The 17738-nt window shown below is 39.2% G+C and overlaps 2 protein-coding genes across 2 annotated transcripts; both read left to right on the top strand.

The window, feature by feature from the left end:
- Positions 1–137: 137 nt before the first annotated feature.
- inpp5d (inositol polyphosphate-5-phosphatase D) lies at positions 138–12585 on the top strand. The gene is made up of 27 exons (XM_067597796.1): positions 138–433; positions 969–1032; positions 4107–4242; positions 4348–4492; positions 4703–4843; positions 4937–5027; positions 5107–5184; positions 5305–5382; positions 5494–5617; positions 6267–6373; positions 6508–6610; positions 6693–6889; positions 6973–7090; positions 7186–7282; positions 8137–8275; positions 8630–8738; positions 8943–9031; positions 9589–9670; positions 10051–10140; positions 10235–10345; positions 10451–10530; positions 10621–10708; positions 10793–10939; positions 11047–11110; positions 11197–11394; positions 11502–11950; positions 12034–12585. Exons 1-27 carry the CDS (start codon positions 294–296, stop codon positions 12072–12074), a joined length of 3306 nt encoding a protein of 1101 aa, XP_067453897.1. The 5' UTR covers positions 138–293; the 3' UTR covers positions 12075–12585.
- Positions 12586–13818: 1233 nt separating this feature from the next.
- smx5 lies at positions 13819–17060 on the top strand. The gene is made up of 5 exons (XM_067597793.1): positions 13819–13941; positions 14130–14197; positions 16107–16137; positions 16247–16306; positions 16465–17060. Exons 1-5 carry the CDS (start codon positions 13939–13941, stop codon positions 16588–16590), a joined length of 288 nt encoding a protein of 95 aa, XP_067453894.1. The 5' UTR covers positions 13819–13938; the 3' UTR covers positions 16591–17060.
- Positions 17061–17738: the final 678 nt, after the last annotated feature.

Raw genomic sequence — 17738 nt, 5'->3', positions numbered from 1 at the left:
TCTTTATTTCCATTTACAGCTCTGTGGATCTGTCATTACAGGCAGAGTGGAAGCAACTTGGCCCTCCTCTGTTAACATTTCAAATGAGGAAGTTCAGAGCTGAGCTAGTAGCAGCTTCCTTTTAGAGCTTTCGGAGGCAAGTGCATGAACAAGTGAAAGAAAGGGCTTAAAAGTACGCACCGTGAAAGATGAAAATAGCCAGGAAGAAAAACTGAGTCTACTTTGGTTTGCTGGAATATTGTTTAAGAGCAGATGTAAAACTCTTGAGTTGAGACTCTTGGGTGAGAAACAGGATGCCAGTTTATCAACCTTGGTGCCATGGCAATCTAACTCGATCCAAAGCTGAGGATCTCCTATCCAAAGCAGCAAGAGATGGAAGCTTCCTTATTCGGGACAGCGAGTCTATAGTGGGAGCGTATGCCCTGTGTGTTTTGTAAGTAGACAATACTTGTTTTCAGCTATTGCACATGTTGCTGGTAGTTTATTTTTGTACAGCTCCATAGAGCTCATGATTCTTGTTCCTCGTTCAAGAAACCTTCATAACATGAAATATGCACTGATCCTAACTAATGAAAGAAAAACTGACATGACATAACTGTTATACTGTATGTTTTTGGCCTTAGATATGAGTAAAATAGTAATATCTGTAAATATTGTCATAATTTGGATGAATATAACATGATACAGGTTTGCCCTCCTGTAAAACACTGTACAGTATCACTTTTTTTTGCACATACGCACTGCAACGACTAGTTCCCCTTTATTTGCATACTGTGCTGCTGCAGATATAATTCTCTTTGCCTCCGCACTAACCATATCATATTTCATGGGGCAACCTTCAATTAAAATGCTACCAAAACTGTTCTGACTGTATACTCAGCACACAATATACACCAGCTAAGATGTTCCTTTCATTTACATTCATGTCATATTCTAGTGACATTTGCACTTTATTATTTTAACCACAGATACCAGAACTGTGTGTACACATACAGAATCCTGCCAAATGAGGATAAGAAGCTCTCTGTCCAGGTGGGTTAACTGTTTGACAAATGCCACCATTATTTTGGTCAAAAGTTAGATGAGTGTTATGGTAGTTGAGTCATTGTTGTCAAGTATTTACAGCATATATGAGAATAAAGGGCTATTTTTCTTCAAATATCAAAAGTAAATGGTGGCGCGCAGCTATTTTTTTAATGCTGCTGCACCTATAAAGCTGTAACCTGATTTAAGAAGTACAATGTATTTAGATATACAGTATATTTGTAATAACCCTTCATTGGCTTGTAGCAATTTTTTTCTGGATTTAAATCACATTTTGATCAAAACAGTTTAAAACAATTTCTAAATCAAATCTAACTTTTTATGACATTTTTTGTGTTTTTAATATTACCTCATTATTGTGTGACTGCTAATACTGACAAAGCATATTTTGGTTCATTCCATTTATTTATTTATAAGGACAACGCACACTAACTGACATTCCTGTAAATGTGCCAGTGTTAGCCAGCTAGCTAATTTTGAACTGCAGTCCTTAACTTGGCACTATCGGTGTAGTGAAAAATTAAGATTTGCAGACAAGAGACAACACCACAATGTAAAAACAACAAAATAAACATTCTGCAAGTGATGCAGAGCACCAGGAAACAGCAAGTAATACTATAATACAGCAACAAAATTCAGTAATTGGTACATGTAGTGGTGCAAAGCAACATGAGGCAACAAAATACAATCAAGAAATACTGATTATAACATGCAGTCATGCAGAGCAATAATAAACAACTGCAATAATCATAAAATTGATCTTGCTAAAATGGTAAGAGAATTAGTTTAAGTCAGTAAAATGGTGATTAGAGTATGAATGTGTTAAAGGGGAGCTATTATGCTTTTCCTTATTTTCAGTCATATATATATATATATATATATATATATATATATATATATATATAATGTTACAATGTTGGATGTACATATTAAACATGGCCAAACTGTCAAATAATGAGGTAAACATATGTAGAAGTAATCCCTGTGAGCAAAAAGCACCGGCTTCAGACTGCTGTGAATGCTCGGTTTCAAACTGTTTTTTCTACCTTCAGCATCAGTGAATATCAGTTTGTGACGGATTTCTTTATATGGTCATCTGCTCCACACACAGCATGCAAGTTCACTTGCTCTGCTCCCCTAACATTATGTTGTTTTTCCATTGTTTTGGGGGTAGTCACGCTGAGCTATGACTCGAGTTGAGCTGGCATGCTGTGAGTGTTTTTCCATTGCACAGTACAGCAAAGTAAAATAAGTAGTTTACCTGTTGGAGGTGTGCTGGTCGTCTGCAGCTCTTCATCAAACATCATCATCACTGTGGCTGTTTCTGCTTGTATTATTCCTCCCTGCATTCTTTCTAACTGATCCACTGAACAAATAGCTCCAAATATCTTCATTTATTGTTGTGCCAACTGGTTTTTAGCACCGCTAATGATGCTTGCTAATTTGGTGAGGAACACATTTAATTTCCTGTAAATTCTTCACAATAAAAGTCTCCTGCTATTTAGTCATTTAAAAGCTTTTAATATGAAGCTGTAAAGCAGGAAATGTTGGGTTTGCATTGACAGTAACACAACTCTGATACGTGCTGCCCATTGGCAGGCTTCTGGAAAGCTGGCCAATCAGAACAGAGTGGGCTCATGAGAAGGGGGGCCTTAAAGAGACAGGAGCTAAAACTGCCTGGTAGAGACAGAGGCTGAACTGAGGGGCTGCATAAAGAGCTAGTATAAGATAAATAAGGAGTTTTTTGAACCGTGAATCATGCAACAATACTCTAGTGAAGTCCCAGAATAAAAATTTGGAGCTGGAAATCAGCATAACAGATCCCTTTTAAACTTCCTTTACTCAGTATATGAGGGTGCAATAACATTTGTCATGCATGCATATGACCTTCTTTCAAATAACAAGAGCCATGTCACAAATGTCTCCATTAGACCCAAGCTGTGGTTCTGTGGTGAGCTGACATTTATACTTTTAGAACATACTGTTTCCACTGTGTAGATATAGGCTGGGGCTTTAATGAAAAATGTCTAATCATATTTTGCATTCAGTCTGATGGCCTTTGGCAGAGGCAGGATTTGAGGAAATTGCAGGACATGCTTGTTGGCATGGTTTTTGTCTGTTGTCATTTTTGGCCTGCTGTAATAAGCTGTGAAAAGAAAACAGAGTGACACATACCTGAAACCAACCTTGATTTGCAAGTTATTCTTGGCCAATATAATCTAGTATCATCAGCATAGCATTATAGAAGATAGAGATAGTGTAACCATATGGAAGCATGGGCCTTAAAAAAAGTTTTATTGAATGATTTTTGTTTTGGGGGATGAACAGACATGAAAAATATTTCATTTACGACAAGTACACAATGATAGGGCCTCAAATTAAACCCTGCAGGAAAAGTGTGCTGAGTACCAGTGCCTCAATTAGGCTGGTACTCACTAGACGTATTAGTCAATACTGTCACTTTCAAGTCAGTATAGATATTAATGTAGGGTGCTGAGTTAGAGTACCAGCAAATTTTTATTCCTGTTCAAATATTGCTGACTATGATACAAAGTTAGAGTAAGAGGTGGAGTGGAAGGAGCTGAGTCATTTCAGTGCTTCATCTGTAATAGCTCAGTAACTTTGAGTTTCAGAATAAAGGTAAAATACTACATCAATACTGACATCAGAGCTGGTTCGTCATAAAAGGGGTCTGAACTTAAGCATAGAAGAAGATTTTATACCAGAAACAGTCTTCTCTTTGAACAATAAGTGGAGCAGGTGAAAATTCAGAACCTGTTGGTAAATCCTTTACCTTGCAAGGCAACTTCTTCAAATGTTACTGTGAGGGTTCAAAATACTACTGAGAGAAGTGTCAATGACAAAAATAGAAGTAGACATGTGTGACATCACACGGTGGGTAGCACTCAAAGCTGATGTCAACTGGTTTAGTCACAAAAGTTAAAGACAAAAATAGAAAAAGTCTTCTAGAACAACAGTTTCACTTTTCAGTTCTGCTGAGGTCTACTTTTGTGCCACAAGAGACAGAGACAACTATGTGTGTGCTGTGGTCTGCTCTTCAGGCATCTGAGGGAGTTCCTATCAGGTTCTTCTCTATGCTGCCTGAGCTGGTCGAGGCATACTACAGCCCCAACATGGGTCTTATCACACATCTGCAGTATCCTGTCCAGAGGGAGGAGGAGGTAGACGAGGAGCCAGGTCAAACACCTTCACTTGATCTGTACAGTTGCTATACTATAAAGCAATCTGTCTTTCATAAATTTGTTAAAAATCCTAAACTATATATATGTATTTGTCCTGCAGAATCCAATAATCTTCCACCACAGCTTCCACCCAGGAACTTCCCAGCCAACGATGTAAAAGACAGTGACCCTAAGTCTCCTGAGCAGGCCTGCAAGTCCTTATCAGACACCTACTTGATGAGACTGCAGCATATGGACATGTCCACGTATGGTCACATTTGCAAAAACTACACTGAAGTTTTCGATAAAGCACTGGCACTTTACTGTGTATACAATGCAACAATTCTTATCATATGGATTCTTTCATGTGATTATGGGTGCAGCAGTGATTTGACATAGCGATGTGCTTGGCTGAGGCTAACTGATGTGTGAAATATGAGATAACATGCTCCTGCGTTGCATACGGTATTTTTTAGAGTACCAGAGGAACAGCAAGTAGCCATCCAAGAATACTTCAGGACCTCAATCTATTCGGATGCTGAACAACTACAGAACGGTAACCCCAACCTCCCTGGCTTTAAGAAGCTAACAATGACAATCTGCAAGAATGTAAACAGGTATAGTTACTGGTTGACAGATTACATTAAAAAGACTGCAAGTTATCTTGACATGGATAAATAAACCACGCTCTAATCTTTGTTGTGATGTAGTGAAATTTCCCGCATCCTGCCAGCTCTGGAGGTCTTTCATAGAGCGTTGGACCAACAGCTCTCCCCAGGGATTGGACATTTTCCAAAACAAGTGGGTGGCACCCTTGATCCTTTGCAGCAGTGTTAACATTAGCAGTGTTCTCATTATGTATTTTTTCCTTCATTTTCAGATGTGTGCTGATTCAGGTCAATCCGTATCCTTTAGGCTTGAGCAGCTGACAAAACTGATCTACTCAATAGAGGATAAGGTAAAGTTCCATTGCTCATTTTACCAGTCAGCACTCATCAACTAACCATCTGGGTCATCGACATACCAAAAGATGATGTCAGTTACAAATGACAAGGTGATTCTCTGTTTCTTTTTTCAGGCTAAAAGTGCTATCTTTGACTCTGTTGGATATGAAGGGGGCCATCGGAAATCTCTCATACCCATCGTTATCTTTGAGGTGCTTCTCTAAAGTTGTTATTGTATGACACTGCAGCTGCAGGAAAATGAAAAGAAATAAAATGTCTGGAGGTTTGAGGTTTATTTGATCAGTTTTTTCTGTTACTCACAGGTCAAGCAGGAATCTCTTGGTATTTCCACAAAGATGTTCCTGAAAGTGGATGTTGAAAGTGGGAAGATTTACTTCAAGAAGTCGAAAGATGGGCCTGAAGACAAATATTTTGTGCACAATAAAAGTAAGAAGTCATGTCTTTCTATAATTTCATTCCCTTGTTTTTCTAACCATGCTAGAGTTGTTGCTCAATGGATGGCGATGAGGGTTTGTTGGTCGGTCAGTCCACCACTTTGGTTCAGATGGAAATATCTCAACAACTATTGAATGAATTACCATGACATTTTTTACAGACTTGAATGATTCTCAGACCATGTATCCTACTGACGTTGGTGATACCCTGATATATCTGACTTGGTGCTTAATGACAGAAGTGCCTGAAAGTCAAGCAAACAGGGACATGTCAGCCAAAGTCTGTCGTTCAAGGAGATTAAACACACATTTACTGGATATTATGGTATATTGTCAATGCATAATATGTTCTCTGTAGTCATACAACCTTCTTTAGTTGCCTTGTGACATGATTGCTTGCAAGTTGTAAACACGGAAATCTTTCCCCTCTCTATCATCCGTGAGCGCGGCATTAGTATGTTAGCATTGTCACTGTGAGCATGTTAGCATGCTGATGTTAGCATTCTGCTCAAAGCATTGCTGCACTTAAGCACAGCCTCACAGAGCTGCTAACATAGCTGTAGACTGTCAATCTTGTTTAACAGCTGCTGTAAAGCATTAACACTGCATATTTAAATAAGTGTATTGTAATTATTATTCAGTCCTACAGTTGGTGAAATCCCAGAAAATGCATGCCAAACTTGTCATTGTGGTGGAGACAGAGAAAGAGAAGATTTTGCGCAAGGAGTTTGTGTTTGATGACACAAAGGTAATCATTGTAATCTAATGCAGATGGTTTTGTCTAAGTGACATCTGTCCAAGAGCCTAATGATAATTTAGTTGAAGTTTTGAGTGCAGTTTATGAGGTACAATGTTTATGACGTTGTTCTTCTGTGTCACCAGAAAAGAGAGGGTTTTTGTCAGCTTCTTCAACAAATGAAGAACAAACACTCCGAAAAGCCGGAACCAGACATGATCACGGTGTTTATTGGCACCTGGAACATGGGTAACAATGTTGACTTGTTAAATATCCAAATTCATTTGAATAATGTAGTGCAACAGTAAAAGACTTCCCCATAAAACCACAGGAAATGCCAGTCCCCCTCACAACATCAGCTCCTGGTTCCAGTGTAAGGGCCAAGGGAAGACACGAGACGACACCGCAGATCACATCCCGCATGATTTTTATGTCATTGGGACACAGGAGGATCCTTTGGGCGAGAGGGACTGGGCATACACAGTGAAAGGGGTCTTGAGGGACATCACGAACATCAGCTTTAAACAAGTGAGTGACTGTCACAAGAACAAAGTTAGAACTGAATGCAGATGCAGTGCCGTAATGCATCCTACACATCTTCTAACATCCAGGTAGCGATTCACACTCTGTGGAACATTCGGATTATTGTCCTGGCAAAGCCTGAGCACGAAAACAGGATCTCCCATGTTTTCTCAGACAGTGTGAAGACGGGGATTGCCAACACTCTGGGTAAGCAGTTCCACTTCTCCATAGGCCCTTTATGACCTGACAAACATTATTTGAATAAAGACCCATCAGTACTCAATGTGATATTTGTTTTGTAGGAAACAAGGGAGCAGTGGGAGTGTCCTTCATGTTCAACGGTACATCCTTTGGTTTTGTCAACAGTCACTTGACCTCTGGAAGTGAGAAGAAGCTCAGGTGAGGAGCAAATTACACCAAGTACTGTATTGGTAACATATGCATATTTTGCTGTGAGTTTAGCCTCTGAAGCTACATACAGGCTGCCCTTGACATGACATCATGACTGGTGCAGGTTGTTGAAGCTGTACACAGCCTGACAGAATGGAGCTCTGCAAGCACTACTTAGTGCTGAAAAAGTATTTCTGTAGAGCCCCCTGAAACTGACAAAATGAAGTAAAAGATTATCAGACAAGTCAAATATATAACTAAATATATCAATAAGTTTGTCTATTTATCTCATTCTATTTTTCAAGTCCCTCATTTTCAAATTTTTTGCAAAACATTTAATCATTTATCTATTCCCTATTTTCCCTGAACATGTGCATGTCGCTTCTACTACTACTGCTACTGTTACAAGAGTTTCCACAATGGTGCTACAGCAGCACACAACTCTTGTGTACTCACAGTGTAGTTTTTGGTCAAAAGTTAGCTGCAGCTAGCTGAAAAAGCTGGTGCTCAGTGTGTTTAGTGTTCTCAGTTAAGCTAACTAGCCACACAGTTCTCTCAGTTGCTCTGGACATTAATAGACAAGCCCATCAGGCATTGGTGAAATTAGAATTGTGACAAGGAAATGTTATGTTGGGAAAACAGGTAGATTAAATATGCGCCACGACCAAAAAATAGGCAAATGAAGCAATAGAAAGATAATATTATATTCAATTTCTGCAAAGTCTGTTCCGCTAGATGCCACTAAATTCTACATACTTCACCTTTGAAGTCAAAGATCAGGTAGAAAGTCCTCATCCTAGTAAATATCTATTCCTGAAATCATATTTTTAATTTTGTAACAAAAATTTTTGCTCTCTTTGCAGACGCAACCAAAACTACATCAACATCCTGCGGTTTCTGAATCTGGGAGATAAGAAGCTCAATCCGTTTGACATCACACATCGGTTCACTCACCTCTTCTGGCTTGGTGATTTGAACTATCGGGTTGAATTACCATCCACAGTAAGTTGTAGTTCACAAACTGTAAACACAATTGACACCAAAACAAAGGACAAATGATGCAACATATGTATTTTAAATTAAGAAAGTTTTTTATTGTTAGAATCCTCCTAATAATAACATGTAGATTCACAAACGCATGCCCTGTGTCTACTTTTATACAATTTAAAGAAATTTGTTAAAGCAAAATATCAGCATATTGGACTGACATTTACATCAGAAATCAGAGATCTAGCAGCGCTGTAATTCAATGACTGGTGCATAAAAGAGCACGCTGGTTGTCAGGTGTGTGAGCTCTTAGCTGCTAACACTTTTGAGACAGTAAAAGTCATAATTGTGCACTGGTTCCCTTCACAGGAAGCTGAGAACATTGTGGCAAAGATCAAACAGCAGCAGTACCAGGAACTCCTCAGTAAAGACCAGCTCAACATGGAGCGGAATGATGGAAAGGTCTTCTTGCATTTCGGTAAGCCATGAATGAGCACATGGAGAAAAGTCTTCAGTATACTGACCAACACAAAACATACAGCAGATAGGTTTAACTTAGCGTATACAGTATGTGACTTACAATTACTATACCAACTTTGTTCTGTTCTGGCTGCATGAATGAATTTTCCAGCATACGTCAAAATATTAATAACACCTCTTGTTAATTTTCTTTTGATCGTAGATGAAGAGGAAATCACATTTGCCCCCACATATCGCTATGAAAGAGATACGCGAGAGAAGTATGCCTACACAAAGGCCAAAGCCACGGGGGTAAGCTTATGTTTAGTCAGATGTGTTTTCACTGTATAGCTCCTGTCATGCCCCATAGTGCAGAAACAGTGCAAGCAACTACAGTGTTTAACACCGATCTCAAATGACACAGAACATGCTTTCTGCTTTAAGGCATCTATGTCGAAAAATCCTTGTGAAGATACTGTATGTTGTGGCTCATAGAAAATTCATGATACACCCATTTAAAGGCACCAGGATCAATTTCACAATTTTCCTTTTAAGACATAAAGAGAGTAGAATATTTAGATCTCTTGAATTCATCCAGATCAGCAAACACGTTTGATATTGTGTCAACCGGAAATGACACAACACCTGATAGCGGACTTTCTGATAGAAATAGCAAATCTTCAACCTGTCACATGTTGGGCTGCTCACAAACAGCGATCTAACAAATAAATCAGATGTCATCATTCAGCAGACACCTCTGGCTCAACTCTCTAACTTTACAGCTGCTTTGTAAAGCTTAAACTGATTTTCAGCCCTGGCTATGAAAACCGTTGTATTCGGTACTTATGTATGTGTGATGAATTCTACAGACCAAATACAACTTACCCTCATGGTGCGATCGTGTCCTGCGAAAGTCATACCCTCTGGTTCATGTCGTCTGCCAGGCTTACGGTGAGTAATTCCCTATGAATATTTTTGGTCACACTCTATTTTATGCGTCAATAATTTCTAAATCGTTTTCTAGGAAGGGTTCTGGAAAGAGCTATATAATTTGGTATTAATTAAAGAGAGAATAGAGGCTGTGTTCAATTGTTACACTTACTCAGAGAGCATCGAAAAAATTCTTTTCAATTGTAAAATGTGTCGTTCAGGAAGCTTCCTAGGAAATTATTAGTAAAAATACGATACCAGTGAAACGTTTGGACACACTTTTGACAAACCTTTGACTGGTATTGTATGTACACAAAAAATAAAATGTTATCACATTTTTTAATGTTTTTAATGATATGATGATGAGTCATGTTCATCTGGACAAACTGTTTAACTTGCAGGGTGCACTAATGACATCATGACAAGTGACCACTCACCATTATTCGCCTCATTTGAAGTCGGAGTTGCCTCACAGTTTGTCTCCAAGCAAGGTATGATCAGCATCTACACCTCACTGCTGATGAGTTAATGTTGTCTGCTCCACACCTGCAGTGTGATATTGTCATTTTTTCCCAAAATATTCAGATCTCAACAGTGCACCTCAAGGCGGGATACAGATCATGAACTGTTTGGCCACCTTGTCGACGAAATCAAAGACCAAATTCTTCATCGAGTACCATTCCAGCTGCTTGGAGAGTATGTTCTGGTCTTTTGATTGATCATATTTCTATTACATCTTAAAATTGTCTGTTACAGAAAAGCAAAAGTCATCATAGCAAATATTTCTCTAAATGCCTACAGAGACTGTCAAGACTTCCGAGGGAGAAAACACAGAGCACTCAGATGGGTCAATAAAAGTATGGTTTGGCAACCAAGTTCAGGTAAAGTGAAGATGCGGCTTTATAGTGTTGAAGTTGACTTATTGTGGCGTCAAGCAATCATCATTTATTGTCTTTTTTAATCTTTTCAAGCTCACCCCCATAATCTCTGACCCCGAGTACCTTTTGGACCAGCACATCCTCATCTGTGTGAAGTCGACAGACTGTGACGAGTCGTACGGTAATTAACTTTAATACGCAGTTTGTAATACAGATGCATTGAGCTGAGCAATACTTACAGTTTCCTGGTGTGTTGTTTCAAAAGGGGAGGGTTGTGTTGCACTGAGGGCTGCCCAGTTCTGCTACACAGAGTTTCATATCACACTGACACACCACGGAGAGAGAACAGGCACTCTGACAGGTGGCATCCAACTACACACCTCTGAAGTCAAGCCCACTGAGAAGTTGTACGGTGAGTCTAATCTTTGATCACTTTCTATCCACAACTACTCAGCACTTACCTAAATGCTTTCTACGTCAGTTTTTGTAGTTTCAATGCCAATGTTACTCTGCTTTCAGATTTCATCAAAATTGAAAAGGATGAGTCTGTCACCTCAAAAGGCAAATGCTCCGACCACAACAAGTAAGACATTTTTCCACCTTGTGGTTACTTTAAAATATCTCTAGCATTGTGTTCTGGTGTGATATTTTCTGTCTTCTGGTTAACAGGTTTTCCATCACCCAAGCGCATGACATTTCTAACCCAAGTTACATGGGTGTGCCCTACAAAGGTAGCAATGTGACAGATAGGGGCTGGAGTTACAGCATGCCACCAAAAAATCTTCCTATCACTGGGCAAGGGAGTAAAGACTGCAAGAAGAGCAGTTATGAGATGGGCAGTCGCAGTCCCACAGGAAAACCTGCAACGTAAGTGGTTTCACTAGTCTACATGTGTGTTCAGTCTCAGGAAAACACCTCTAAAAATAACATGTGATTCAGTAGGAAATTAAACTAACTAATACTTTGTCTCGTAGAGGTGAGGATGAAAAAACATCGGAGATGTTTGACAATCCGCTGTATGGTTCAATGGGAAAATCACACGGTCGGGGGAAGGATCAAGATCTTCCACAGAAGGAGCACCTCACACCTCCAGATACCATCTTTACACCCTCCAAACCAGCAGATGGAGAGGCTGAGCGTCCTCCGGTGCCCACCCCTCGCAACCGCTCCTTCACCTGCTCTGAGACCAAACCTCCTCCTCCGACTCCCATCTCCCTGCATCCCACAACACACAAGAAACCAGTAGTGCCGTCGCGTTCAGAAGGGGGAGTGGTAAACAACCGTCCTCCTTTACCCGCCAAGTCCCGGCCAGGCCTGCCAGAGCCCCAGACCACCAAATCCAGAGACTACAGAGAGAGCTCCGAGCTCCCCGGCAAACACAGACTGCCGGCAAGACCTGGCCAGCCACAGCCTCACAAAGACAGTAAGGAAAACTCTGCTTCTCTTATGGCAAAATTCCCAGACAAATATGATTCATACAATGATGCAAATTCTGTCTTTCTTCAGCGCATCCTGAAGTTCCCAAGACGGGCCGTTCTGTGAAGTGAGATCACAGTCAGCACTGACTGTGCAGCTTTCTGCCTGCGTTTTCGGAAACATAAATAAACAGAGTAAAGGCTTCAGGCAGTCCCCTTGCCAAATGTATCACTGATGAGTGGCTATTCATTTGTGTTAAAGGAATAGTTTGTCATATTCTCTTTCTTGCTGAGAGTAAGGTGAGAAGATTGATACCTATCACAGTATGAGAGTGGTATCAATCTTCTCAACTAGCTGTCTGCAAGGAAGCAAATTAGAATATTTCCCAAAATGACAAACTAATACTTTATTGTGATGTAGACATTAGAGACAAGTTTTCAGCCTTCATTTCTGCTAAGCTCACATTACAAAAGGTTAGGTTAGAAATTGAATTCTGATTCTATTTCATTATTATAGACAATTTTACACTATATTATAGCTATTGAACGTTTACCACACAGTATTATCTTGCACAGACATTGACATGTTTGCTCTGAGTGATGTACAATAAATGCTCCAATAAATTCAAATATCAAAGCTTGATTAGACTATGTTACTTTAGTTTTTTTTTTTTCAATAACTGCATGAAACTGTGAATAAATATGTCTTTCAGTCTGCAGTGGGGACCAAGCAGTATAGTACTGTAACACTCCAATCATTTGCTTCCCTCTGCTGTTGCATAAAAGAACCACATGCAGAGTGAGAATGTCATGTTATCCAAGTTAGTAATCATATTTAAATCATGGCGAGCGTATGACTAGATATTGTAAAAATATAAAGTCATCAAAACCTGAATTTTCTTGTTTTATTTTGTCCAATGAGTTGTGAATAAAGCTGACCTCCACTGTTCTGTCATAGTGTAGATACTGGTTGCTGATGGGCACCATTAAAAAGGGAATAAGGGAATTTTCACCATATTGTGACTTGATTTTTAGCGTTTTGTCTTCACAATGAATCAGTCCTGTATGACTTTTTTGTCCCTCATCACCGGTAGTCTGGTCAATACACCTCTGAGGAGCTGAGCAGATGACACTGGGCACAAAGTGATGTGATTACCCGGAGCTCAAAGTGATGTCTTCAAATGTCATGATTTGCTGGGTTCAGTTCAAAATCCAAATATATTTAATTTATAATGATACAAAAAAAAAAAAAGCAGCAAATCCTCACATCTTCAAAACTGGAACAAGATAAATTTGGCAACTGTGCTTGAAAAATCATTTGAACAATTAATCAATTATGAATAAAGTTGCAGTTTTATCTTCTGTTGATTGACTATTCAATGTAATGTTTCAACTTTGCTGTTAAATTACTGGTAGGAAGAAAGGCCAGCAGGGGCCCCAGTCAGTCCTGAGAAACACTAGTACAGTGGTTCTAAAACTTTTCCCTGTCAAGGACCCTTAAATTGACAGAAATTAGACCACAGACCCCCATTTGATAAGATTTTTGCTTTTAGATGTATGAAACCCATGACCAAAATAGTCACACATACTGACATTGTGTTACTTAGGGATGGGATTAAAGTGAAAATAAATGATTCTCCCTTTTGCTGGGGACCCCCAAGAACCCCCTTAAGGGCCCCTGGGGGTTCTTGGACTCCACTTTGAGAGCCACTGCTTTAGTATATAAGAGATATCACACAAGACCAATAGATAAACAGCTGGAAAGTAATTCCACAGTGTTTATGAGGCACTTTAGTACATATTTCACCTCGCAGTAATGGTATTACGGTTCATGGCCACACTGTTCACTTGAGCTACTTTAAGTTCACAGTGAGCGCACCTGTAGCTCCCCCATGTGGAGCTACTCAGTAACTGCATCGTGTTCCGGCGCTGAGTAACACGTAGTGTGAAACATCATCAACACCAGACGAACCACCACAAGAAACCGACAGCAATAATGGTGAGAAATCGATTTCAACTTATGTATTTGGTTTTAGTACACATCAAATGCTATATTAAGACCCAGTGAGGAACTTAGTTTCTCTGCACTCAGCATATCTCTGTCAGTGTTTTTGTGTTGGATCTGCAGCGTGTTTCCATGGTTAGCTTGCTGCTAACTCAACGTTATCATGTCGTTTTGTTCTTCAGCTTTTCTACTCGTTTTTCAAGTCGCTGGTGGGGAAGGATGTGGTGGTGGAGCTCAAAAACGACTTGAGGTTGGTTTTTGTTCGACTTAGCCTTAATTTGGTGCCACTATTTACTGTATTTGCCTCCATTTTTACAACAGCTGCGTTGTTTGGAGCACTGACTGATCGTAGCTTTAGCTAGTGAGGCTCATTAATACATGCGACTGTGTAAGAGGGAAAAGCAATGTACATGTATTACAACATGTGTATATATAATAGGCACCTCTCTGTCACAGACAGTAAAACAATCATTTTCATAAAGGTATTAATCGCAGGGCTGTTATGGGTTGTGACAACGAAGCTGAAGTTAGCTTCAGATTCGGGGTTAAAGGAGGAAATTAAGGGAAACATAAATAACATTTATCAGCTGATTCCCCGTTTTTCACAACTTACACTTAACTTACTTGCTACCATGTCTAAAACTTAAGAGTTTTAGACATAGCAAAAAGCCTTAATGCTGTTTAAATCTACTTTCAGATTTGTGAAACCTTTATTTTGCTTATGAAAACTGAAAAAGGGCGATTTCACTGATATTTCTCCATTCAAACCACATTAGACCAGGTCTAGAACAAAAACCACTATACTTAGACTTGTCAAATCTGGACTAGATTACTAAGGAGACTCCAGAGACTCACTGAAACACAGTTTCAGATTTGTGAAACATTTATTCTGTTTGCAAAAACTGACAATGTCTAATGTGGTCTGGAAAAAGGTGAAAACCTATTATGCTTTTCCTTATTTTCAGTCATACATACATACACACACACACACACACACACACACATATATATATATATATATATATATATATATATATATACTGTTACAATGACGGATGTTCAATATAAAACGTGGCCAAAGTCTCAAATAATGAGGTAAATGTCTGTAGAAATAATCCTTGTGAGCAAAAAGCACTGGTTTCAGACTGCTCTGAACACTTGGTTTCCAACAGTTTTTTCTACTTTCAGCCCAAGCTGACGTTGGCTCATGACAGATTTCTTTATATGGTTATCTGCTCCACGTACAGCCTACAAGTTCACTGCTCCGCTCCACTAACATTAAGGTGTTTTCCATTGTTTTGGGGGTAATCACGTTGAGCCATGACTCGAGTTGAGCTGGTGCGCTGTGATTTTGTGCTTTTCCATTGCACAGCAGGGCAAAGTAAAAGTTTGTTTACATTGTTGGAGGTGTGCCGGTCGTCTGCAGCTCTTCATCAAACAACATCATCACTGGGGCTGTTTCTACTTGTACTATTCCTCCCTGCGTTATTTCTAACTGATCTGCAGAACAAAGAGCTCCAAATAGCTCCATATGTTGTTGTGTCGACTGGTTTTTAGCGCTGCTAATGAAGCTCCGCTAATTTGGTGAGGAACACATTTAATTCCCTGTAAATTCTTCACAAAAAAGTCTCCTGTTATTTATTAATTTAAAAGCTTTTAATTAAAGCAGGAAATATGGAGTTTTCATCAGCAGTAACTTAACACGACTCTGATACAGCTGACCGTCAGGCTTCTTGAAAGCTGGCCAATCAGAACAGAGTGGATTCATCGGGAGGGGGGCCATAAAGAGACAGGAGCTAAGACTGCCTGTAAGAGACAGCGGCTGAACTGAGGGGCTGCATAAAGAGCTAGTATAAGATAAATAAGGAGTTTTTGAACTGTGAATCATGCAAAGATACTCTAGTGGAGTCCCAGAATAAAAATATAGAGCTGGAGATGAGCATAATGGGTACCCTTTAAGTTTCCCCTTATCCCCGAATTGGAAGCTGCAAATCAGAAGCTAACTTCAGTGTCATGTTGTGAAATAAGGTATTCCTTTTTTGTTCCACCCACTTTACCTTCAGACCAGTGGTCAATTTAACCCCACTTATTGCTTATATGTATAAGGATAGGATGTCCATTAAAGTGTGTAATAACCTTTGTCCCACCATTTTTTATAGCATCTGTGGAACACTTCATTCTGTTGATCAGGTTGGAAATATTTTTAATGCTTTGTTGTCTTTCTTTTGAGAATAAATCCTCTCATTTGATATTTTTTAGCTTGCGAATTCTGACTTCCTCACTGTTTTCTATGTTTCAGTACCTGAACATCAAGCTCACCGACATCAGTGTCACAGATCCAGAAAAATATCCACACATGGTAGGTTCAGTCGTGACAATGAAAATGTCAATTTCATAATCAGCCAACACATAATACCATACAGATTATACATTTTGTAACATTTACTCAAAACATCTTTAAATCTTGATGGTGATTGTCTTTATAACTCCATCGTGTCTTGTTTTGATTTCCTTCAGCTGTCTGTAAAAAACTGTTTCATCCGTGGATCTGTGGTCCGCTACGTTCAGCTACCTGCAGATGAAGTGGACACGCAGCTACTGCAAGACGCTGCACGAAAAGAAGCAATGCAGCAGAAGCAGTGATTCACCTGCAGGATGGGGTTCAGTCCGGGGACGGAACAGGGTGGGCGGGTGGTTTGGGTGGGATTTTTTGTAACGGAGAATAATGAGTAGTTTAAGTTTTGAGTGGAGTTCATTTAAAGATAAGTTTCAACAGTTTGTGCTGCTCTTGTCATTAAGCAGTGTTGGTCATTAGCTCGCACTCTGTCACAGGGACTTTAATAGCATTCCTGACATTGGTGATCGATGATTTGTAATAAGTAATTAATGGATATGTTCTTTACCTCACAGGCCATATAGGAGTCTTCATTTGATACTGTCTTTTGTTTAAAAGAAATAGCACAACTTAATACAATTAAGAGGCCAGTAGAGGTGAAGATCAGTTGTAATGTTTATGTTGAATGATAACAGGCACTGTTCCTTATCTTTAAAAAAATTATGACTTTGGGTTTTTTTTTATGCCACTTAAAAATAAAAAAGGTATTTTATTTATATTTTGATGTCCTTTGTAAAAGTTTTTTGTAGTTTGTTAGAAGAGTTTGTTGAGTTTTAGTTTTTGTCTTTAAGCTGATGAGAGAAACTGATTAAGCTTTATTGCCGAGAGCTATGATCATGGAAGAAAGAGTTATTTTGTGACTGCATTTATGGGAAATAAAAATTAAAATCCCGTGGCCTCATTGTGCTAGTCATCCAAATTAGGATATTGAGATGACTTGAAATACATGAGATTGTAGCACAGACGTGACAGCATGCACTAAGAGATGCACCATAAAGTATCTGTCTGCTTGAGAACCTCCTGTGATAGTGAGATATGGAGCCACTGGGTTATCTATACACATCAGTGCAGATCATATTCACTTTTCATACTTGCGACAGTTAATTTGGCATAATCTTAACTATTGTGCTTAGTTTTCTGCTGTATCATTGTTGTAACCGCAGTTTCCCTGTAGGATCATTCAATGCAAGACTTTGGGACTTTTGAAAGAAGAAATAACACACTCTGACAAACAAAAAGTCAAATTCATAAGCAATAAAAACCCACTTCTGCTCAATTCAGTTCACTCAGGGCTTTAGCTGCTACAGCCTATTTGGTTTGGTATGACCTGTTGCTTAGGGTGGTTGATGTTAGCAAACTTTAGCTAGAAATTGCGATGTAACTGACAATATTGACT

Source organism: Thunnus thynnus, chromosome 8 (genome assembly GCF_963924715.1).
Source record: "Thunnus thynnus chromosome 8, fThuThy2.1, whole genome shotgun sequence".
In the NCBI taxonomy this organism is placed as follows: domain Eukaryota; kingdom Metazoa; phylum Chordata; class Actinopteri; order Scombriformes; family Scombridae; genus Thunnus; species Thunnus thynnus.
This window is presented reverse-complemented; position numbering and strand designations above follow the sequence as displayed.